Source organism: Argiope bruennichi, chromosome X1 (genome assembly GCF_947563725.1).
Source record: "Argiope bruennichi chromosome X1, qqArgBrue1.1, whole genome shotgun sequence".
Lineage (NCBI taxonomy): Eukaryota > Metazoa > Arthropoda > Arachnida > Araneae > Araneidae > Argiope > Argiope bruennichi.
In genome coordinates this window covers 41681249-41705967 of record NC_079162.1, presented here as the reverse complement: position 1 = coordinate 41705967, position 24719 = coordinate 41681249, and the positions used below count along the sequence as shown (strand labels likewise).

The following is a 24719-nucleotide window of genomic DNA, read 5'->3' as shown; positions in this document are numbered from 1 at the left end:
AGGAAATTTGATTAATTCATGAGAGTAGCATGATATCCAGTGGCAGTTCATCCATTAGGACCAAAGAGCTGCAGTACTCTCTGAAATTATTATTTAAAGTTACACCTTCATTTATTATCGATTCAGTTTACTTTTCCATTGAGAAAGCTCGATGCTCTTTGCTTACTTTAAAAACCTCCGAAAATTCGAATAACAGTAAATTTGGGAAGAGCAATATAAATGTAAAAGCAAGACAGAAAATTAATTAACAAGCAAGAGATATGCAGTTTGGAGCTATCTGACACACAGCCCATGAAAAACCACCATACACACAACTGACTGACTGATTTGAAAACCAAAGTAATCCTCTCTCCCTCAGAATTTGATGGCAAGAGAGTAGCAGAAAGCAACAGACTCGGTTTGGAGTGCGGCCAACTGATTCCTTTCTTTTCACTCCCAAAGATCACCTTCATTTTCTTGTTTCTTTTTTCCACTAACTGCTAGTGAGTTACTGTTTCAATTCTTACTGCCTCAACAGAAACATGTCTGGGTTATTAAATATCCATTCTTCTTTTACTAGAGGTTAGCCTTCAGTAAAAAATATACACGTAATTTTCTAAGATGTTATTTAGATTAAAACATTTATGAGGGATTTATTATTAGTTATTACATGCAAAAACAAAGAACGTTACAGATCAATGATCTGTTAATCATTTTTGGACGAGCATTTTCGGACTGACTTTAAGAAGATGGAAGAATGTGTGAAGTGGGAGATTATAATTTTATCTGCTGAATTATCATTTCAATATTCCCAAAATTTTGTACAGAAAAAATTACCCAGAAATTTATATAATTTAATGAGCAATTATTCTATTTGAAACACATATGAAAATATCACATGTGACATTGAAATTAAAAATTTTAGAATATTTATAGATAAAGTAGCTTTTAAAAAATTGCAATAACTTAATAAATATTTTTTGTAGTACTGCTAATTTCTGAGCTGATGAGAAGCTACTAATTACATCTTGAAAATATTCTAGATTTCATTATAAATTTACATCAATATTTAAAATTATTAAGAAATTGCAAGGTTTTGACTTGGTAATTATTGATGTTTTTATTACAAACATTGATTAAAATGTTTTATTTTCGTGATAAAATAACAGTTGCAACGAAAAATAATTCAAAAAGGACTTGGAAATCATTCTCTCATGCACTTCAAAGTTGAGATAATCACTTAAAAAGCACTGAAAATTCAAGTATGTACCACTCATAACATACCAGACACCAAATTTTCCACATTAACAAACGTTTTGATGACTTATTGGAGCCAAGAACAACAACTACAAAATAGGAAATATGTCAGGTAGAAAATCAATATTCACAGTTAATTAAAAAAAAAATAGTAAAAAATTTAATGATGTTGATACTTTACACTGATGTTATTCATAAACTGCCTTTAAATACATTTTTTACAATATCACATTAAATATCGATTTTCAGCAATTATTTTGAAAAAAATATTTCAATATAAATTTATTTTGAATACTGATCTTTCTATGTCTTTTAAATATGCCCAATATAAAAGTACTCACAGTAAGACAACACAGCAAAAATTGTATTACAATATAAATAACTTTTCATTATTTTTTTAGGCTAAATAAAGCTCATCTACTGGTACAATGAATACAAATAACAAATTCTGATTAAATAATTCAGAAAACAGAGCCTAAAAAACAACTGCTTCATGTCTACAAAATGACTGGATGTATATATATATGTCACATTCATGTTATAATTAAAAATAACCAACAAAGTAGCAAACCAATTAATCACATTGAGCAGTTATTATTAATAATAATCGGGTAATCGTAATAAAGATAGCATATATAAAATTTAACCACATTTAAAATTAATTATTTTCTAATGACCTGAATTCATATTTCATTTTAATTTCTGAGTTGCATGCACTTTCTTTTCTCAAGCTCTTCTGCTTACAAGCTCATAATATAAAAACTAATAACTGCATTCAGGAAAAAATTTCTTTTGAAGCTATATAAACTCTAAATGCATTCCTACGCTCTCTTTTTAAACCTTTCTACCCTTCTTTTCCGAGTTAGTTGCGATCTCAGCATAGTTTATTACATGAAAATCTCTACTGACTATGGAGCCATAACCATAAAATGCCTTAATAACCATAAAAAACAATGAAGAAATTATTTTAGAAAGCTCATTACAAGTTTCCTTTACCAGAAAATGAAATGCACGTTGCACATTCTTTCTGGGAAAGGAAGCAGACGATAAGTTCTTTGAAATGATTTATAAATTCTCAGAAGATTATTAGTGAAAAATCATTTGTTAGATGCGTTTTAGAAACTCTTCATTAAATTGATGCCCAGTGATTAACACACTCCTAACAGGAGGACAGAATGTGGAAAGAAAAGGTTGCGTAAAAATATTTAAGAATTATATAGTTCTAAATGGGAATTTACCTAAGAAAACATTTTGGTTTTAGCACTTGAATATTATGAGTGTAGGAAGTGTAAATTTGGATGCTAAAGAGAAATTTGAATTCAAGTGAATAGAAAATTATTGTAAGAATGATGATAAATTGAAATTATATATTCCGCATATGCCCAAAAGCTGCAATTAATATAAAATAAGAGGAAATAAATAATCTCACACATCCTCTCAACAACAAAATATTTATATAATATGCAAAATTTTATCATTATACAATATATATACTATAAAAGGATTCCACATATAAATAAGAAACATTTAAATAATTGAGGTGCTAGGTTGATCAGAAAATTATGTAGGATTATGGCAGAAAAAAAAATGTAAATGCTGCAATGGTCAAAATTAACAAAAATCTGAGTGTCATATTTGGAATGATTAAGTGAAACGATTTTTAAAAAGTATAAAGCTTAAGTTAACTTAATCATCCAAATGCTGTCATATATTAACGAACTTAACAATATTCTATTTGTTAATCCGTATAGGTTGTTAAGTAGTTAAAATGTATTTCAAATTATCCAACTGGCAAAAATATATGTCTACAACTTACAATTTTCTAACAGACTATACAGTTAATATCTCAACATAGAAAGAGTAAAATCTTCTGTAATGCAATTTTAGCTTTTCTGTGGGATAAGAGAAAGCCATTGTCTTATTCGTATAACATTATAATACAAAATCCACTTTCGGTCACTAGTCACAAATATCTTTAAAATAAAGTTATATTTTTCTTTGTGAGATTAGCAAAGTGAAACTTAATAACGTTTTGAGCTGAGGGTTCATAAAGAAATGTAACCAACATGACAGTCTTCGACTATATGTTCCATTGTTGCTGATTAGAACAATGACCTTAGTAGCTATTTCTCTATTGGAAATTTATGAATTTGGCTAGACTAAAATTCTCAGTTCGCTTTCAGCAACTTGATCGCCAGCATTTAAAGAGGATCCTAAACTGATTTTTTTTTAATTACATAAATTAAGCTTGACACTAATACCTACTAACATCATTTATATATTTTTTTATAAGAAGCATCTACAAAAGTTATAAATTTTATCAAATTTTAAAATAAAATGCATGATACGAATAAAATTTTACTTCTACAAGACATTCTGTCCACAAATAAAAGAATTGTATATTTAATAAAGAGAAAGAAGGACTTACACACTTACAGCAATTATAAAATTTGCTATTGAATCAATTTATAGGTTTTTTTATGCATTTGATTTTTAGTAAGCTAAAATTCTGCATCACTTTCCCATCAACATGATATACAGGGTAAGTCTGAACAAGACGGCAAAATTTTACTGGGTGACAGAACGCATCTACACGAGAAATATTCGTCACAGAATGTTTGATCAAACACAAGCAGTCAGAAGTTAAATGGTAGTTTTCCACAGTTACATTTAAAGTGCGCAATAATGGGAAAAAGATGCTTCAGAAAACTTTTTATACACGGGAATATGATTGATGTACAAAAAAACTCCTCAAAGATGTAATTTATGTACAAAGAATGGCTCGAAGAAATTGCTCAAAAAATCTTCCGCCATTTGAAATGTAGGCTTCACATCTGCGGTTTAGGGAGCACGTACATTTGTGAAAACACCAGGTATTTCTCTGATTTCGCTTGAAACAACGGTGATACTGGCGACTCCCTATCGCTCACAATGGGGCACATGTAGATTAAACTTTTCATATGGCCCCATAGGAAAAATTTCAAACATGAGAGATCGGGAGATCTTGATGGCCAAGGTATGGGACTACCTCGACAATCCATCGCCCTGGGAACGTTGCATAAAGTGTTCCGCATAACCAAGTTGAAGTGTGTAGGAATACCATCTTGATGGAACCACATCCTCGACCTGATTGTGGTTGGAATTGGCAGCAACAACTCCGGCAACATCTCTCGTATGAATATGTGATACGATTCGCCGTCCAGACGGTGTGGCAAGAGGTATGGGCCAATCAAATGGTCATAAAAGATCCCTACCCAAATATTTACAGAGAACCGCCGACGGAACAAATGAGGATACGAGGCATGCGGGTTCGTAGACGACCACGGGTGTGAGTTGTAGGTATTAAAAACGCCTCATAGGTGAAAGTGCACTCATCGGGAAACAAAACATCTGACTGCGTAGCATTTTGATGGAGGAACTAACGTGCAAAATCGACACGTAGCTGATAGTTCACCGGTGACAACACTTTCACCTTCTGCGTACGATAGCGGCGCATTCCTCGTATAGCACAAGCAAAACAATCTTCTAGAACACGTTTACTGCACGTGCAACCGCTCGCGTGCTACATCCCGACTGATCATCCATCCTACGTAGAATGTGCTCTACAAGTTACGGCGTCCTGACATTCCTTTGCTTCCCTGTGCCTTGCTTGGAATCGGCGAAGAATCCCGTTTCATATAGTCGCTGATGCAATTTCTCGAATGTTTTCCCATCTGGAGTGCGTCTAATCAGAGACAGTTTCCGGTATTGTTTCCGTACCTTACTCGCCTTCCCCCCAACCGTACACGAAATGCATATCTGTATTTTCATGGTTCAAATAACCAGCCATCATCTCAGCAATCCACGTTAGATATGTCCGTAGGATGGGAGGACAGACCTTCTTATAACATTTACAATGCCACCTAGCTGCTCGCCCATATTTTCTATGACGAATATTGCTCATGTAGATGCATTCTATCACCCAGTAAAGTTTTTCCGACTTGTTAAGAGTTACCCTGCATAACAAGAGAATAATTAAACATGATTCAAAGCTAATTTTAAAAACACAAATATAACAAAACGATAGACAAAAATATCAACATCTAACAAATGAGGAAATAAACATTTTACTAACTTTTATACAGAGTGGTTCATCAAACAATGATTTAAAAGTAATAGATTTATTTTCCCACAGTTGATCACCATTTTTAATGACACGTCCTCGAGTTTTCCACTTTTGATCTCCGTGTTTTATGATAACTTCAAATACATCCCCACAGCATATTCTAGCAAATCCCTGAATACCTGAATTGTTTAAAAGAGAGAAAAAAAAATTCGGCATTTGAAAATAAAATTATAGATGGCTATAAATACAAAGGTTATATATATTACTTTAGATATTGAGAGTAAAAAATGAATGTGACACTCGAAATAAATTCATAAAAATTAAGGGTTAATCTACTCAAGAACGATGGATATACATGTACATTTAATTTTTCATTAACATTATTCTAAGTGGGAGAAAAGATAAAAATTCAATACAATACAATAACATTTTCTGGCTTACTTAACTGCTACTAATAAAAATGAATGAAACAAAATCAAAATATTAATTAAGTTTTTTACATTATAATATATATAATTTAAAATATATTGCCTTACTGAAAAACAATATGACTAACAGTAAGAAATAACAGTATTTGGGATATTTTAAGGGTATGGATTCCAAATAAAAAAAAAAAAAAAAGAGATTTTTTTTTCTTCTGAAAAACAATTTTTTGAATGAAATTTCAGTAAGCTAAAGTTTATGCTTTTAAATTATGTAGCTTTAAGTAGCATCATATTAATCATTGGACAGCTGAACGATTTCAAGATTTAATGAATAATGCTGCTCAAATTTATATAAATTCAGTTAGCCAGATAAATGCGGTAATTAAGTTTGATATTCTCACAAAAATTACATATGTAAGCAAATGCTTTAAAATTAAAGCAAAAAAAAAAAAAAAAAAAATCTGATATTAACAAAAATAAAGAAATGGAAAACTATAGTTTTACTGCTACTTTTTTACTAGATTTTATAGCACAAATAAAAAGATGAAACATGATAGATATTCAGCAATAAAATAAGAACTTGCAACAAAAGTAATAAAACTTTTAAAATTAAAACAACCATAAATCATATTTTTCTAACACAAACTGCAGCAATTGCAGCAGTTTGTGTTTGGCAAAAATGACAAAGATGGATTTTCTTACTATTGAGAAAAATATTTCATTGACTGTAGTGCATGAACATTCTTGTTAATATATATTATTTTTAAAGAAAAATGTTTTATTAGGAAAAGAAAAGTGCATGAAAATGATAAAAAGGCATAAATTATCATTGTTATTGTTATTAACATTAATAATCTATTCAATGATTGAAATAAGCAAAAAAAAAAAAAAAAAAAACCTCATTTTTAAGAGAAAGGCGCCAAAATTCTACTGCAGCAGCAACCCACTATGCCTTAACCAAATAAATTGTTATACCGAATAGAATGTTATTATGGGCACTTTCCTTTGCCAGTTTGCAATTACTTCTCTTCTTTTAATATTACATAAAAATTTGGAGGGCTAAAACTAATATTTTTATTACTGCATTCATTATAAACTTCTGTCTAACAGACAAAATAATAATTACTAGAGAAATATAATGATGTGCAAAACTTAAAAAAGTTTTCAGGTATAATACATAATAAAAATAATAAATTTAATTAAGAGTAAACATTTTAAAATTAAATGCAATTGATAATTTCATGAAATTTTAAATAGCTTTCAATATGACAAATCTTTTGAGATTTGTATTTACCGGTAAAAAAAAAAAAAAAAATCGACTCTTCTATGACATCAGATAAAACTACTGGAATCAAAAGACAGTTATGCAATAAAAATTTTATTATCAAAAAATATTTCTTATCATATATGTAATAATTGTGAAAAGAGAAAGTTCTAAACAAATGATGAATAAATATTCAGAATAAAATATCAAAATGATCTTTGCCTATTAATTATACTACGTCCCCACTTTGGTAAAAAATTCAATTTTTAGGCACAATATTTTTTTTTTGTAAATCCTTAAAATAATAGCAATATGTTCATTATAATCATGTTCTTATCACAGCGGATTGATTAAATGAAGGTATTTTCTTTCCAATATTTAGAGATATTTATTATACTTATGAATAAGAAGGCAATTTTTATTTTACCAGAATCTAAAATTAACGATTAACGCAAGATTGGAATTTGCCACCATTGCGTGCAGTAAACCCTATTAAAAATCAAGCAACCCTATTAAAAATCATTTGACAGCTGATAGTTTAGGATTAGTAAACAACGAGATAGAGTTACACAATAGAACAACGTATTTTCATTGTTGAAGAATATTTCAAAAATAATGAAAGTCTAGTGGCCACAGTTCGAAAATTTGAGAATGGGTCCCTTAGATCGCGTGATTTAACACCATGGGATTTCAAACTCATTTATGCGAAATGGTCATGGAAAATTTCTACAAAAGAATGCAAATGTGGCAGCAAAGCCGTGGAGACCATTTTCCCTATGTATTATTCCATACATAACCCTATCATGTGTACTTCATGATTCAATAAAAATAAAACAATTTAAAGGGGGGGGGGGAAACTGCGTTTTTTATTTAATTCAAATTTTGCGTTAACATATTGTTCTAACGTATAGCGCTCCATTTTCACTAATCCTAAACTATCAGCTGTCAAATGGTTTTTTAAGAGGGTTGTGAACACTGTACTGCACGAATGGCGGCAAATTAAAATCTTGCGTTAATTTTGAGACGCTCTTTACAATAAACAAAATAGCATCTTCTTACAGGAATCGCTGTCTGTGAGAGTAAATTTTATAATTTTTTAAAAACTTACCCACTCTAGATTCTTTAAACAAAAAAATGGTCTCTTTTACATAACTCGTCCTTTCTGAATTTACTTAAATGAATTAATATTGTTAAATTATTGTTCAATTTACAAAATAATAAAATAATTTTTTTTAAAAATCATGCAGACTTTTCATAGCATCAGCCTACTTCTATAAATTTTATATGTTAAACTTACTTTATCTTTGAAATAAAATTGGTATTAACAGAAAGATAAATCTAAATAAGTAAAATCCTTTTTAAAAATTATTGATTTTTGCTGATTGGGAGAATTTCCTCCCCTTGCATCAGAATGATTAAAAGTTATATCACTCTCTCTCTCTCTCTCTCTCTCACACACACACACGCGCGAGCGCGGCGCGCACAAGCACACACTTTAATTTCAAATGTTTCTGTCAGAGTAAGAAAGCTATCCCTTACGTGATAAGATGACATAAAAGTGATCAGTGATTTTGGAAATAAATTTACTTTTAATCTTACTTTGCTCACTGCAATAGTGAATATAAATTTCCTTTTGTAACTACCAAATCTTCTTTGGCTCTCAAACCTCCTTAACACTCTTGAAATTGAGATTTTTATTCCCTGCTTGTTCAAACTTTTCCTTCCAATTCCACTACCATTTAATTCATTCACGCACTCTCTCCATCTCATTTGGTCTTAAAACCAAATTTAATTCGCCAGAAGCACTTTTTCCCAGGTTTTCTCCACTCAGGTTCCACAATTACCCCCATACTGACAATCAAGAAAACAATCTAATTTCAGTCAGTCAAATTTACTTTTAAAGACTTTCACACGCTGGCGCATAGTCAAAATATTCAGCAAGTAAAAGCTTAAATAATCAGCAAGTATGATACACATAATCATGTTTTATTACCACTTTTCAAATCAGACTTTTTATAAAAAGTAAGTGGTCTTCTGAGAAAACCCATTTCTGCGGCACAGCAACTATCTCCAGGCAGCCAAAGTGTTAAAGCAACACCATTAAGGGCACGTCTTTTTTTTCTTTTCTTTCATAAACTGCCAGGAATTTAAGAATAAATATGCATACTGGCATTTCTTTTCATAAATGGATATTTGTAGAAGGCTTTATTATAGAACAGAGTTATTTTGATGTTCTCATCATTGATTAAATCCATATTATTCATTAAATTTAATTTTTGTATTTTTAATTTTTTTGAAATTTTGCTCCACACTATTAGTACATTCATGCAAATATTTATTAATGGAAAACTCACCAATCATTTCAAAGGTCAACGTTCCCATTAAGGATTCTAAATTGCTTTCGTAAGTACACATCACTTCTGTACATTCTTTAAATTCTGATTTGACACTTTGCAATGCTACATCCTTCAGCCTCCCAGGAGATAAAATGTATGCATACCCCATTGAGCGGATGCCTATAACAAAAGATAAACTGAAAATTTCTAAAAACAAACTTATCAACCAGAGCACTTGGTTACAAATACATATATAAACAGCATAATACAAAATGCAGTTCATATGCAAGTAAATGAGAGAAAGGGGATGAAATAATTGAATAGAACCAGTATTTCCAAACAAAAATGTCATATAGTAGGAAGAAAAACTAATTCATCGAAAAAGACAATATTAAAACTAACATGCAGAGGTATAACAGACAGACGGCCAGGAGGTTATTAATGTTCCTAGCATTGTGATGGCAAACATTAACTCTCAATGCGATGGGGAAAAAATATATTTCTTAAAATTCTTTAAAATTATGTAAATTTTAAATTTTAGGAAATTATTCAGAAAACCCTACTTACTTACAAATTCAGTTGCTTTAAGTAAAAAATGCACGGCGAAAATAAAGAATTTTATTATTTTTACAGTCCTGACATCATCTGGAAACAGCTTGAGCAAGTTACAAAAAGCTTTTCCTTGACAATAAAGCAAAATAAGAAATGCATAAAACCTTTTGTGCAAGGTGAAAGAAGGGGTGATATACCTTTTGATACTGTACAGTAATTGTTATCCTTGGACTACAGATGGATATTTTTAACAGACAAAAGGAATATTTTTCAAAAAAGGATTTTTATGTAGACGATTTTATTACCTTAAAATTGATTGCAAGAGAAACCGTCTCATAAAAATAGGATTCGCTCTGCTCCTAAAGTGAAAAAATAATAAAAAGTCCATAAAAATTAACAGGGGGACAAAAAAAAATCAGGTAATTTGAGAACAGAAGTCACACCTGTGAGCAAGAGAGCGTATTCACGCCTTTCTAAGATTTGTTTGGGGAGTGGGGGGGGATATTATTTAATTGTTACATCGCTGTAGAAAGAGTAATGAAAGGCTTAACACAACAGTAGAGCTTTATGAGGGTGTATATAGATATACTGGAACTATTCTATATCAAAAACATCATCATAATGAAAATAAAGAGATCGTTGAAAATTCTGTAAATGTTGACAGGTAAAAATTACAAGTAAATTTTAAAGTTAAATACAAAAATTCTTTTTCAGACTGGATAACAAGAAAATAAATAATAATAAACTTTATTTCTGTGAAATTTAATTTTCCTCCTTTCTTTTTCTCATCTGAAATTAATTTTCAGTAAAACAATAGAATCTTTATATACTTATAGAATTCGTTTTTAATGGTATTTATCAGAGTTGTCACTCAAATCTGGGGGAATAAATCTCTGTGTTTTCCCTGTACGTATATTTAAGATACGAGGAAATGCAAATACAGCACTCATGTCCTAGATATAATGCTGATGATAATAATGATGTTAAGGAGTGGAAAAAGCAAGGAAAGGAAGCAACGATTCAACATCATTTGAAATAATAGCATATTAAAAGAATTTTGATATTTACACACACACACAAAATTCTCTTTACATATTATCTAGAATTTAGTAAGACAAAATTTAAATATTAAGGGGGGGAGGGGAATATATTACCTCTTATGCTCTTTAATTGTAAGTCACCCAAAATTAAGGACATTTTGTTATCATAACACAAAACATTTTATTATCATAATACAAAAAATGTAATGATTTCTTAACAAAAAAAAAATAATAATAATAATAAATAAATTACGAAGCAATTTTTTTTTAATTTATTCATTTTGGCCAACTCATGAATTTAGACAAGAATTTCTACAGATTTCTCAGCTGTCAGTTTCATGGAGTTAATCCTTAACAAATCAGGTACGACATTTTTGTACCTTTGTTTTTAATATACATTTTTAGCTATTTCACTTTCAGTGAACATATAAGAAAATATTGAAAATATATCATTGAATGCATCAAAGGACGAAAGTGACGTAACAAGCTTTAATGCACACAAAAATTCAGCTTTAAATGCTGAATTGTTCTTGAACATAAAAATTGAAATCGGTTTATTTTCGGACATTAAATTTGACGCTTTCGGACTTCACTTATCACCTTCCCCTTCATTCCTCTAGATTACAGTCTACTATTAATTATGATTTTTTTTTAACTGACACGCAATGTTGTTTCCCTTTTTTGGTATGACTAACAGTGCCTGTTTCTCCATATTACTTAGGCTTATTATTTTCTTACAAAGTGAGCAGAACGCAACAAATAGATTTTGCAGGATTTATCGAACCCTTTCAGCAAAATCGGGATTGATACGAATCCTTTCAATTCGTATTTAATATGGATTTTGAGTAGTTCGTTGTTTTAAAAAATTTCAAACTTACTCTGAATAAGCTCACAATTTCTCAAATGATAAACAAATCATTCAATAAACTCATGTGTGAATGATTAAATATCACCGCGATGCGTCCACAGATTGAATGTTTCCATTCTCGCCAGTGAAATGTATTCTGATTTTTCACACAGTTACAGAAACCTCGCGCATGATCATTAGCTACACATCGGGAATCTTATGGAAAAAGAACAACTGTCTCACAAATCGAAACTGGGCTGATCTATACAGAAAAAAGGGGAGAGAGTAAAAAAGCTGCGAGTCTCCGCATTACACAATCGCGAATGGTATTATTCTGTTTTTGAAGTGGTGATTACAATCTTTTTCATTTATATACACATTATTGTAAATGATAATTCCGAATATCCTCATGATTTTCTTATCATTAATTCTATATATATTATTATGTGTAATCATGGAGCTCTTTCGGATATGAAATAGCTAATAACCAAAAAAAAAAAAAAAAAAAAAAAAACATTGCTGTCATCAATGTGCAATGAAAGTTAGGAACCTTTTTTTTTTTCCCCTTCTTAAACTGGTACGCACTGTCCTATTTTACATGGATTCCTATGGAAAAAAATTGTTTCGGCTAAGGAGTATTTCGCATAAAGAGTAAGATTAATGGACGGATTATGCTAGTTGAGCGAAATTCCACTGTGATGTGTCAAGCAAATGATAGAACCATAGAGAAGATTAGTAAAAATACTTGCTAAAATAGAAAAGCAAAAGAATCCACTTAAAAATGATAATATATGATGATGCAAAAAAGGTGGATTAATGTGATAAAATTCCAGCATCACAAAACGGAACAAAAACAAAAAAACGAAAAAAAAAAAAGAAAAAAAAGACTCAATAAAGGCGGAGCAATGTAAAAGCTGTTAAACACAAACACAAGTTAAAAAGTGTTAAATGCAAGTATAAAAGCACATGGCTTTTAAAAAGTTATATTTTTGGTAGCGAGTATGTCCTATACGGAGACGAGTTAGTTTGGCATCATCTTACATATAGGAAGAACAAGTCACAATCCAACGTCCGATTTTATAGAATGTAACTTATTTTGGATCTGTAAATTCCGTGTCTTTTTTACCAGATAAAGAAAATATGTCTGACAAAGGACCTTTTACCGTCGCAAAATGAAATTCCTTTGGTCAAAAACATCGTAGCCATTTGCAGCCGAATCTGTCGGTTCATTCTAAAAATGCTTTAATGACACGGAACCCAATAAAAAATTATTTGAAAGACGTTACTACAACAAACAAAATTTTAACAGCAGTCAAAAGCATCCGATTGTGACAGTAAAGGTGAAATTTTCTGGAGAGCACAGAAAATTGCCACCAACTCAGCAATAAATGCGGAGCAACTACTGTGAAGAGATGATTCAGTGTATCAGAAGAAAGTATGATGTCACAACTAACATGTCCATCTGCTTTCTAACCATTCGTGAAAATTAGCACAAAAGAAAAATACCGATAGCGATGAGGTAGAAATAGCCGTACGGAAATAACATGAGCAGTTGAGAATTTATCAAACATCGTAAAGGGATTTTTAAAAAATTGCAGGATATTCCATGGTGTAAAGTTGTAAGAGTCAAAGCTTTAATACGAACTTCGTTAAGGTCCGAATTATACAACAGCATTTTGACTCTCTCGCAAAATGGAAGAATACATGAAGAACGGGCTTTGTAGGAGTCAACGAAGATTAACTGGAAGTGACATTTAGTCCATGGAATGCTTCAGAATAGACTTTGTTCACAAATAAAATAGGGCATACAATTTCTTAAGTTTTAAACAAAAGGGTAGTTGGTGACAAATGGCATACATAATCTCTACAAGAGAAGTACGAAACGCACTAGTAAATATGCAAAGCTGAGTGGTGGGCAGTATCAAATCACAGCAAAACAGAAGCATATACAGATTCATATATCTCATACATAATCGATTTGGGAAAGAATAACTACTTGATAAATACATATTATGGAGGTTCGAACGGCATCCCAAGATGTTCTGGAGAACATCTTCAAAAAGTTTAAGGATTTTTCATTCTTTTCCCACCTGTATAGGACATAAGGAAAGAAGGTAAACTTTCGATTCAGAATCCTCCGAAAAACCGCATTTCATTCATGAAGGGAATAAGAACATTTCCTATGTAAATATTAGGATCTTGTGGAAGGTTTCTTTTTCGACAGAAGTATATGCAACGATTCTTCTTCGACGACATAATATCGCACCAAACTACTAATTTGCTTACTACGATTAGATTTATGTTATTTCTTTGGCATGATAATTGCAGATAATCAACGTAAAGTGTTTCATGAACAGATAAAAGCTGATGATTTGGCTGAGATGAGCAATAAAAAGAGTGATACTAATGGCACTTCCTTGCAGAACTCCCTCAGCTAGAATAAAATGATTAAAATAAAAATTGTTAATATGAACACGAAAAGTTAGTTGCAACAAAACGTTTTGTAAAAATATAGACAAGTTTCCCCTAAAATAAATGATAGTATACTCATTGAAAATGTGTCATAGTGCGAAGCACACTCATACGCTTTTTCCATATCGAAAAATATGGAAACAAGTTGGTTTCACCTAACAAATGATTGCGAATTGGAGCTTCCAGTAACATGAGGTTGTCATGAGTAGATAGATCTCTTCGAAAACTAATCTGCAAGAAGGAAATACATCCTTGTTTCTCCGGTACGTATATAAGACGAGTATTGACCATGTGCTCAAACATCAGATAAAGGCAATTCGGAAGAGCAACAGGCCTGTAGTGCAGAGGAATAGATGATTCTTTGCCAGATTTTCGAAGGTTACTACTGCTCAGACCAGATTTTATAAAATAACAGAAACAGGTTCGAAAGGGACGTTGTATTCAAATGGCGAAGCATATTATATCTGATTTCATCAGGCCTGGGACTGATATCATGTGCTGACACAAGACCTTTTCTAGTTGAAATGTTCTAAATTCACACAGTTACTTCAAACATTAAAATGCAGAGACAACCGTTCCAAGCGATTTTTAACTGCCAAGAAAAGCAAGACTGTAAGAATCAATTGCGGAACCGTGTGTGAATGCTTGCTCGAGAACTCCTGTAAACATCAACTCCTGTAAAAACAAGTTTCGTGAAAAGGTTTGTGTCTGTGTGTGTTAAGATTTTTTTTTTTTTGCTACAAAAGAGCAGGGAAAGGAAAATGCCCAATAAGAGAGATGTTTGGCTGGAGAAAGAAGACGCATTTATTCGAGTTACCGGATCTTCAGAATTCATTTCAAGTTCGTCCTCATCCCCAGAATGATATAATTTTATATCGGTGCTACTGGACATGTTCCCAAAGAAAAACTAGAAGTCTTTGAGGCCATTACCCTATGTCGCCAGTTCTAAAGCGACGGAATTCATTGATGCTGATTTTTCTTAATTTAAGATGTCTTTTTGTGAAAGACCGCGTTTTGCAAGATTTTATGTTAGCAAAATTTGCAATTTGTTTTTATTTTTACATTCATTGTAGTTTCAGAAGTTTTATTGTTAAGAGTGTTGAGAATCGGAATTTGGTACCTATTTGATACCTATATTTCAGTCGCTTTGTTTTTGTGATTTCTTTTACACAATTCAACCGAAAATTGTTTTGAAGAATGGAAACATAGCTTTCACCCGAAATAGTGGATTGTGCTTGAACTTTAAGCCTGACTTCGGGATGTGAAAAATCTTTAATCTTCACAATAGTGATCTGTTTTCCTATTCCAGCGCGTGCACGATCGGAAAAATGAAGAGTGTGTGCTTATGCAGTTAAGGCACTTTTCCTATGAGGCATACTGCTGGCTATCATGCATTTTTCAGCACAGAAATGCAGACTGTCTACATATTTCAAATTTAATGGGACTCCTGAGATGAGATATATCTCCAGTATAGCAAAGCGTTTTCATAGCATGATTTAAGAACTGAGAAAAACCTCAACCACAGCTTCCAATAGCATAATTGGTTACATTTTACCGCAGTTCAAGAATCAGACAAATCCTTGAACACATAGAGCATTATAAATTTTAAAAGCAAATCAAGTAGAAATGATATTTGGATAATGCTAATATAACATAAGAGATGATAAATATTAAACTGAAATATCACTTTAAAGTTATAGGGTTACTTAACTGTGTTCTTTTTCTTCTGATATAAGATAACCCTGAATTTGCATAATTTCGAATCCTCCCCCCCCCACCGATTTTTGATCAGAAGAAAAAATATAATCAATCATGTAACACTATGTAAATACAAGGACGTCAATTCATTTGCACTATAATAACCTTCACCTCAATTCATCTTTCATTATTATTACCTATAAATGGGAAATTCGAAGTTTGTTCAAGCACGGAAATATTGCAGTTGCAGTCAACAAAATGACAGATATCAAATACTCCATTTTGGAGTATGCTTATTTTATTTGCCATCAAATGAATATAAATGGGAGACTGTGTAATATCATCATCCCACAATGACAATTGTTGATCTTACTGAAACAGTGTAACAATCATGAGCAGCCTTCTTGATGAGTGACATACAACACTTAGATGACTGCATACATGAAATTGTTTTAAAATGTATTTAATAAAATGTGCCCTCAGCAAAGTTTCTAAGATGAAGCTCTATCATATTTTCCAAGTTCTAATGCCCATATTATTATAATCACTCTGTTGAAACTTTAAATATTTTTGAAGTTCCTTGCAGTAACATGTTACAGTATTTTCACGAAGTATTCAACAGTATTTCCTTTCTAGAGTTCGGATTCTTCCCTCCTCCTCAGCAAATAAAGTACATTCAAATGGATAAACGAAAATGGAAGTTCTAGTTAAACATTTGTTTTTATGAAGCTTTAAAATACTGGCAAACTCACAATTTAAGAATACAAATAACTATATAAAGCTTTTATATGTTACGAAAATAATTACAAAGAATGAAGAAATCTTTTTTTGTATTCGTTTCATTGTAAGTAGTTTACCATTATTATTTATTAATTTAGGTATCATAGAAGAGCTTCAGGACAATGAGAATGTAGTGTATCTGTACAAGGAGTTATTTTAACACACATATTAATTGCTTGTCATTTTACAATTTAGAAGCCTTCTATCTTGTCGGATATGTCCATTAAATTTCTAATCAGTCTTCATCCAGATTTTGTCATGTTACTTTCTTCTTATAATAATCTTTAAAATTCATCTAACAAACACCGAGTTAATGAATTGGAATAATTTTTTACTATTCAAAAAATGCCATAGTAATTATTAATATCTCTTAATGATTGTGATGTATAAAATAATCCTGTAGTTCTGCAGGGATGCTATAATTCTCATGTCACCACATAATATATTTTTTTTCCAACAAAAGAAATCACCACTTAACCTATCTATTAACCTGCTATTAAATTATTTTGTGACATTTTTTTTTCACAATTAAAAAAAAATTGTGCCTAATACAATAACTAAAAAACAAATTAAATCTTTGAATGAAAAATATTTTCAAAATTCGTTGTCATGCTTACCAAAATGATACAAGTTAGAATAAATTTATTTCTATATAGATCAATTTTTTCCTTAATGTAAGTTATATTGGTCGATATTGCTGTCTAATATCTATTAAATTTTCATTGCTGCTAGTCAATTAGACTGTCCATTCACCATAAAAACAAATAAGTTTTTTGGCTGGAAAGAATTACTTAAATTCTGAAGTAAAATAAAGTTTGTTTTTTTTTAAACTTTTATTTTAAAAAGTGCTATACTAAAAAATATTAGACATATTTTTAATTATCAAACAACTCTCATTTTAAGTTCAAAAATTTTATTTTCAGCAGAATTATTCCTATTAAAAGGAATGCCAAATCAGAATGTAGACTTTCTTGAACTGTTTGCCTACCTTTCCCCTCCCCAATGAAAATTCCACATTCCACATTACGATGAACTGAATGTGAACACCTTCTACAGATAATTCCCATAAAACGACTGCTAGGCACCTAACATGTTTTATGAGACAAAAAGGCAGCGTAAGCAGAGACTCAAGTTCTGAAATTAACGAACAAACATATATATGCTATTTTAATACTTTAAAGGAAATATCCTTATTTAAGTAATTTTCTCCAAAAGTAATGCATTTTTATGAATAAAGCAACCTGCCCCATCATAACAACTAAATATCGTTTTTTCTTTATTATAACGTACAGCCACTAGGTAAGCCATATTTATAGATTCGGATAGAACACGTCAAGACGAGTATTTTGATGTATACAGTGAGGTTCCCGAATATAGCGTCTTAGTCTTAACTATACGAAGAACGTTAATTACGAATCCAACAGTTTGTATTCCACATTACGATGCATACGGCAATTGCAGAGCCCGGAAGCTTCCCTAGGTGACTATGCAAATTTGTAGCAACCAATGAGTGGAAAAGCGCGTCTGCAAGTGAATATGCAAATTCCTATGCGGCTCTGTTACCTTATAAAATACAAATCAATCACCATTGACCGATTTGGATGGTTTAAGGAGGTCTGATTTTGCAAACACGATGATTAATTAGGTTGAAAGCGGCGAAATTAATTTTAATCGGATTTGGTTCAGTGACGTGGCGTATTTCCGCATCCATGCGTATGTTAGGAAACAGATCTGGAGGTTTTTGTCCACTGAAAGGCTTCATTGTACAATACTTCCGCCACTGTATCCATTTAGCCTCGCTATTTGATGTGCATTATCTGCCGAAGGCATCATTGGCCCCATTTTTTTTTTTATCGAAAATGTCACTGGTCAAGCTTTTTTTAATGTGTAGAATGACGGTATCTTCCCTTTCTTGCATGGCGTAGACAAGATAAGCGATTATTAGTTTATGGTGTTATTGATTATGATCGGAAGATGATGCTATACCTCCCGCACTCAGCGAAACTTCGATCTCTAAGCGGAACATTTTCAAGATAAACTGATAAGGTTGTATTCCGTTATGAGAACAGGTAATGGTATAGAGTGGCCGCCTTACTCCTCGGATCTTTACCCATGCGACATTTTTTATGGGGGCATCTGAAAAATACAGTGTGTCTCACACATCACACAATATTGGACGACTTGAGAGCAGCAATTGAAACCGATGTTTTGCAGAAAGTAATTGCGAACTTCGATTCCAGACTTCGCCATGTTATCTGTTCAACAGTTTCTACAATTTGTGGTATTGAAAGTTCTCAATATTCATTTTCCTTTGGTAGTTTTTCTCCTTTCTTGAATTTTCATGACACAAGCTTCACACCTTTATTAGACTATGATGCTTTATTCGTGGACCCCACAAGTTATACATCAAAATACTCATCATGACGTGCTCTATCCGAATCTGTGAATATTAGAAGATGCATACCTTGTGGGGCATCCTGTAATTTCTTTATGAATTACTTTCTTCCGGAACGTTTTGATACCAATTCTGCACTTCTGATTTTAAAAAATGTTAATTTAGATTGCTTACTTTTAGTACAGAAATCTTTATAAACTTCCTCAGAAAGTGTTAAATATTCGTAGATCAATATTCTGATGTATCACTCTACTTCGTCTTCAGGATAACAAGCGATTTTTAGATGATTTTTAAAATCCGCCTAAAACCACAATATCTAGAAGTAACCTGCTGAATTTCCACCAAAAAATAATTGCCAAAACCCCTTCACAAGAACTCTTTTTTACCTGCACTGGATTATAATAAACCGTGAGGCAGAAAAAGTACATTACATATTATACAGATCTCCAGCCAACTGATTCACAGCGTAGATGAAGATAGCTTTGATGGGATCTAGAAATGAGTGATAAAAATTTCGTAAGAAGTCTGAAGAGCAGCCCACATTTAAAGACTATTCAGAACTGGTCTGCAATGCAATTCTCAAATTTGCAGTAGTTTGAATTTCTTGCACTGATGTATTCAGATTTGACCACTCTCAATCTACCCTTGCAGTTGTCAGCAGGGGTCAACCAAATCCAAATGTTCTCATATTACAGCTTTCTAAATCTAGCTTTCTAACTATATACACAGCTGCAAACTCTTGATCTGCAATATGGTGAAAGAAAAATCTCCTTCCTAAGGATTACTGTTATCTATTCCACTTAAAAACTGCACATTCAGCCTTCATTTGTTTCTTTTAAGGCATTTAGCAGATTCTTACTATCCTTCCAGATTATTAGCTTTTATTTTCACAGTACTATCAATTCAAGTTAATTATAAAAGGCAAGCACATATGATAGTTACACAGTTATTGTGGATTCACTTCAGCACAGAGCTTTTATGCAGAAAATTTTAATGCCGAAATTCTGTTCAGTGCTTCAGTTGGGCTAAAGAGAAAAGAACTATTGCAGGTTTTTCAACCAATTATATTATTGTAAGTTTTTTTGCTGTTGGGGTTATATTTTCTTATCAATGTAAATATAACCAGAAAGAAAGTCCATAGAACAATACAGAATTCTGAAATTGCAACAGTTCTTTGGTAATATTAAGAAGTCTTAATATGCCAAATCGAAAAAATTTTAATTCATCTCAAATTTTTAAATTTCAAAAAATTTTCAAATATGTTAACAATTTATACAAAATTTGGGGGCTTACCTAAATAAATTTGGTATAGATAAAACTATTTTGTGTATCTGTAAAAAGGAAGAATAGAAAAACAATTCTTACCATCTCGTATCTTATGCTGCACATCATATTGTTCTTTAAGCTCTTCCAACTGCAATAAAAATATATATATCTTGCATTAATTAATTACTTCCATTTAAAAAAAAAATCATCAACAACAATGACAACAAATAACATACTTTTGACAAATGAAACTCCAGCTTTTTTAAATATCTTTCACCAGCCTTCATTTGCTAAAATAAAAAAAAAAAAAATTTAAAAAAGAAAGTTCAGTAAAAGAAAAGTACAATAGGGAAATTAATGAAAAAAATAAAAAAAACTTTACTATTTAGAAAAAAATTATATAATCTAATTTTGGCTTTTACATAGAGTCTCAAATGCACAGAATCCAATTCAATGCATGCAATTTTCATTTAAAACCAAATATTCCACATAATTTCATGAACATTAAATATACTATAATATTAAAGGCAGAAATACATAAATAATTTTTTGGTCCAGATTTATAAGTCATGCAATTAATAAAATACTTTCTTATTTTCATTCAAAAGGGGAGAAATTCCCCAATGAAACACATTTCCTTAAAAGGGTGGGGAGGGGGATGGAAACCAAAATTAGCTGAAAAATAATTGGAAGAATAAAACATGCAAATGTTATACAATGACTGGAATCGAAAATTAAGAAATATTTTGATGACAATAAAACAAAAGAGAAATTCAGCCTTAGGGAACATGCAGAAGAATGCGAATACATTTTTAATACATGCTCTCAATAAATTTTATTCATTTCACTTCACAACTGCCATGCATTACAAGGCTATTTATGATGCAAAGTAATATTAAACATCCTTGGAAATATTTTATAGCATAACATGCAAAATTGTAAACTGAAAAACTCACCTTCTCTAATTCATACAGTCTGCCTTGGGACTAGGATATCAATAGATAAATAAATTATTTTTTGATGAATAAATAAAAATTAAAAGATTACGTAGATTCACAGTATAAAAATTATTTTATATACTTATCATAAGCAGTGCGTAAATAAGATCTGATGCATAAAATCTTGTTCTTACATTAGAATGTAAGCATAGTTATTCTGAAAATAGGGATGTAAATATTTCAGATTTGTTCAAAATGAAATAAAAGTGCAAATTTAGTAATGTGGAATTTCATTATTCAGCGAAAGTCGACAGGATAAAAAAAATGTAGAAATGCAAGTTTATTTCAGAAATGAAAATGATATTTGGAATTATACAGTACTTTCCAAAAAAAAAAAACCCATAAAAATTAAATTTTTGTCTTATAAGAAAAAACATATGGCAAATTTGAGTGTAAAACAACAGAATAATAGAAGTTGAAAAGTCTTCTATTGCAAAGACAAACCTTATACAGTAATGAAATTCAGGCATAATACCATATTTTAAAATATTCATTCAGTCTCAAAGAATTATTTAAAATAATACTTTCAGACAACATAAGGGGAAAAATTAGAATGCATACTTGTACGAAATTACAAAATTCTAAGTAATGACAACACTAAAATGACCTGTTTTTAAAGATGTGAACGAAATTTAAAACTTTAGATTGTCTTTAAAAAGTTGGATTTCACTTGGAAAATACTTTCATTAAACTATAACAACATATGCAAAATTATATTTTTAAAAACTAATCTACCAATGAAATGAAAACATACGGAAATGATTGTATATATCAACAATATTTTTTCTATTTCAAATTTTATTATGAATCAAACTTAAATAATCAATCTTGAAATTTAAGAAATTTCTTCAAGTCAGAATTTTAATATTAGTCTAGATTAAAATCTGCAACTTTGATTCCCCCTCAAAATAAAACAAGGGCAATAAGTAACAGATAATTTTAAAACAAAAATCAGAAGTACAATTAAATGACAGTCAATTCAAAACACAGATCACCTTGAAGATAGTAGCTTTTACTGAAGAAAAACAGCAAACAAAGAATGCAAAGACATTTAAAATCAAAAATTGAATAAACTCATAAATGAAAATAATAATAATAATAAAAATGAATGAAAAAATTCACACAATGAAATAATAATTTTTGAATATATTTTCACAAAAGGTGTTTAATACAAAATGGTAGTTTGAATGAGTTATCTACAAGGATGCATTTAGGGTCAAATATCAAAGTAAATTTTTTGATGAACATGTCTTTAGCCACTCATTTCTAATTCATACACTACACAGAAAGTAAAAAATGATAAAAAAGAAAGAAAATTAACGTACCATAACAGATGATACTGAAACATTATCAAATGCAAGCCTGGAGCTAGAAATATCATTTTTTGCTATAACAATGCTGTCCCTGAAAGTGGAATAAAAATATGTATATAAAAAAAATCAATTGCTCTATAGAATATGGGGAAAACAAAGAAATTTTAAAGAAAGAATAACTCACTTTAGCCCCTTACAAATAGAATCAAAAATTATTTGTGTACGCTCAGGACGAGGTGACTTATTATATTTTCCTGATTTCGAGCTTTTAATTGCATGAATCCATGCTGCCCAAGGCAAATTTCTTGAAGCATTTAAACTAGAATTTGGACTGAAAGTAGCACCTAAAAAAGAATAAAATCGATATATAATTATAAGATTTAACTACTTTAGGAACTTTGAGAAAATCAAAACTTCACTATTAAAATTAGTAAAACATAATGATATTCTTGAAGCAAAAATATTTCCCAGCTAGAAATGCACAAATTAAAGCATAAACTACTATTTTACAACCAATACACATAATGTATTCATAAACAATTTTGGAAAAATAAAAAGGGTTGACAGTAAGCCTTGAGATAAACAATATTTACTAAGGAAACTAGGATTGCATTTCAGAGTATCCGAAAATATATATAACTAAAATATAATTTCCAAGATTAGTTATATTATTATCATAACAATGTTCTTTGAAATATATCAATTTTGTATTTTAAACAATAAGAAGAAATGAAGTGATAAATCTTATGTCTAATCTTATTGTAAACTTATCAATAAAATCTACTATATAATAATTACAAATCGAAGTATATTTAGAAAAGGAGGAAATATACATAATTTTGAAACTTCTCTTTCATAGGAATAAAAAAAATGCATAAATAGTTTGTACTCAATTGAAATCCAAATTATTCAATAGATTTAGCAGAATTTGTCACAGTTAATTAAATAGCTATTTTTTAATTAATTAAAAACAATGTTTCCAAGTGCTGACCCATGTTCAATACAAACTGTTGTGCTAATGTATGTAGTATTAACACTGCTGATGTCTTAGTTCTTTTAGTATAAAAATGAAGAAAGGCACAGATTCAATGTTCTGTGTAGTTGATGTATCGGTAAGTTAGCAACAGTTTAGTTATTTAATTGGAAGTTATAAAATCTTGAAATATATGAAATAGCAAACAAAAGATACAATCCACTTTGAAGATTTATTGAGGATGAATATAATGTAGAGATTATTTTATCTTTAAAATCATCATTACTACAAACAAAAATATAGATATTTTACACTGTTACATACAAGTTTAGACAATCAAAAATTCATACAGATTTCAAAACACAATTTAATCAGATTTTCTAGTTTCAATTAATGTGCTACATACGCATATACAACATCCTAACAAAGAGTTGATTGGAGCATATTGTAAACAAAATAAAAACTAAATTAAATTGCCAGAAAAGTTTAGACAAAAATGAAATTAATCTGGATTTAAAACTTGATCATACAACTATTCTTATTTATTAGATTATAAATATGAGTTGCCAATAAACAATTCTGAATAAGGCCACTATAACAACTTGTTATAGTATTCACACAAATGAACATTAAGTATTAAATAATAAATCATGTAATCAAATTTTTAATAAAATAATAAATGCCCAAGCAACTTATTTTGAAGCTCAAAAGTAACATATAAATTAAACTGTTAAGAGGAAAAATCTATACTTAAAATGAATTATTTGTATAAAAAATACAAATGAGCTATGTCTCAAGAGCAAATGTTTATACATACCAAGAGTGCTATATAATGATTTAGTAGTACTTCCATCAAAAGTAATGTCCAAACCAGAAGAAAAAGTAGCATCAGCAGAATTGGTTCTTCTATGAGATAAACCACCAAATGATTTACTTCGACATATACCTTCAGTTAAATATATATCGGGCTGTTGCTTACTTCGTTTCTTTTCATTAAGTGACATTTTTTCTAGAAAAAA

General features: G+C 30.5%; 1 protein-coding gene across 3 annotated transcripts in view; it reads right to left on the bottom strand.

Moving 5' to 3' along the window:
* The window catches only part of LOC129958587 (rho family-interacting cell polarization regulator 2-like), a 51569-nt gene that overhangs the window by 21422 nt on the left and 5428 nt on the right, over nucleotides 1-24719 (bottom strand). For 2 of the 3 annotated variants that reach the window (XM_056071167.1, XM_056071166.1), the window contains exons 2-9: nucleotides 24518-24709; nucleotides 22912-23071; nucleotides 22740-22818; nucleotides 21373-21402; nucleotides 20653-20706; nucleotides 20516-20564; nucleotides 9385-9546; nucleotides 5351-5520 (exon numbers count right to left, since the gene is read on the bottom strand). In XM_056071167.1, coding sequence (XP_055927142.1) covers nucleotides 5351-5520; nucleotides 9385-9546; nucleotides 20516-20564; nucleotides 20653-20706; nucleotides 21373-21402; nucleotides 22740-22818; nucleotides 22912-23071; nucleotides 24518-24704 — 891 coding nt within the window. In that variant the 5' untranslated portion in view covers nucleotides 24705-24709. The remainder of the gene's footprint in view (nucleotides 1-5350; nucleotides 5521-9384; nucleotides 9547-20515; nucleotides 20565-20652; nucleotides 20707-21372; nucleotides 21403-22739; nucleotides 22819-22911; nucleotides 23072-24517; nucleotides 24710-24719) is intronic. The other variant, XM_056071168.1, reaches the window with a different exon arrangement.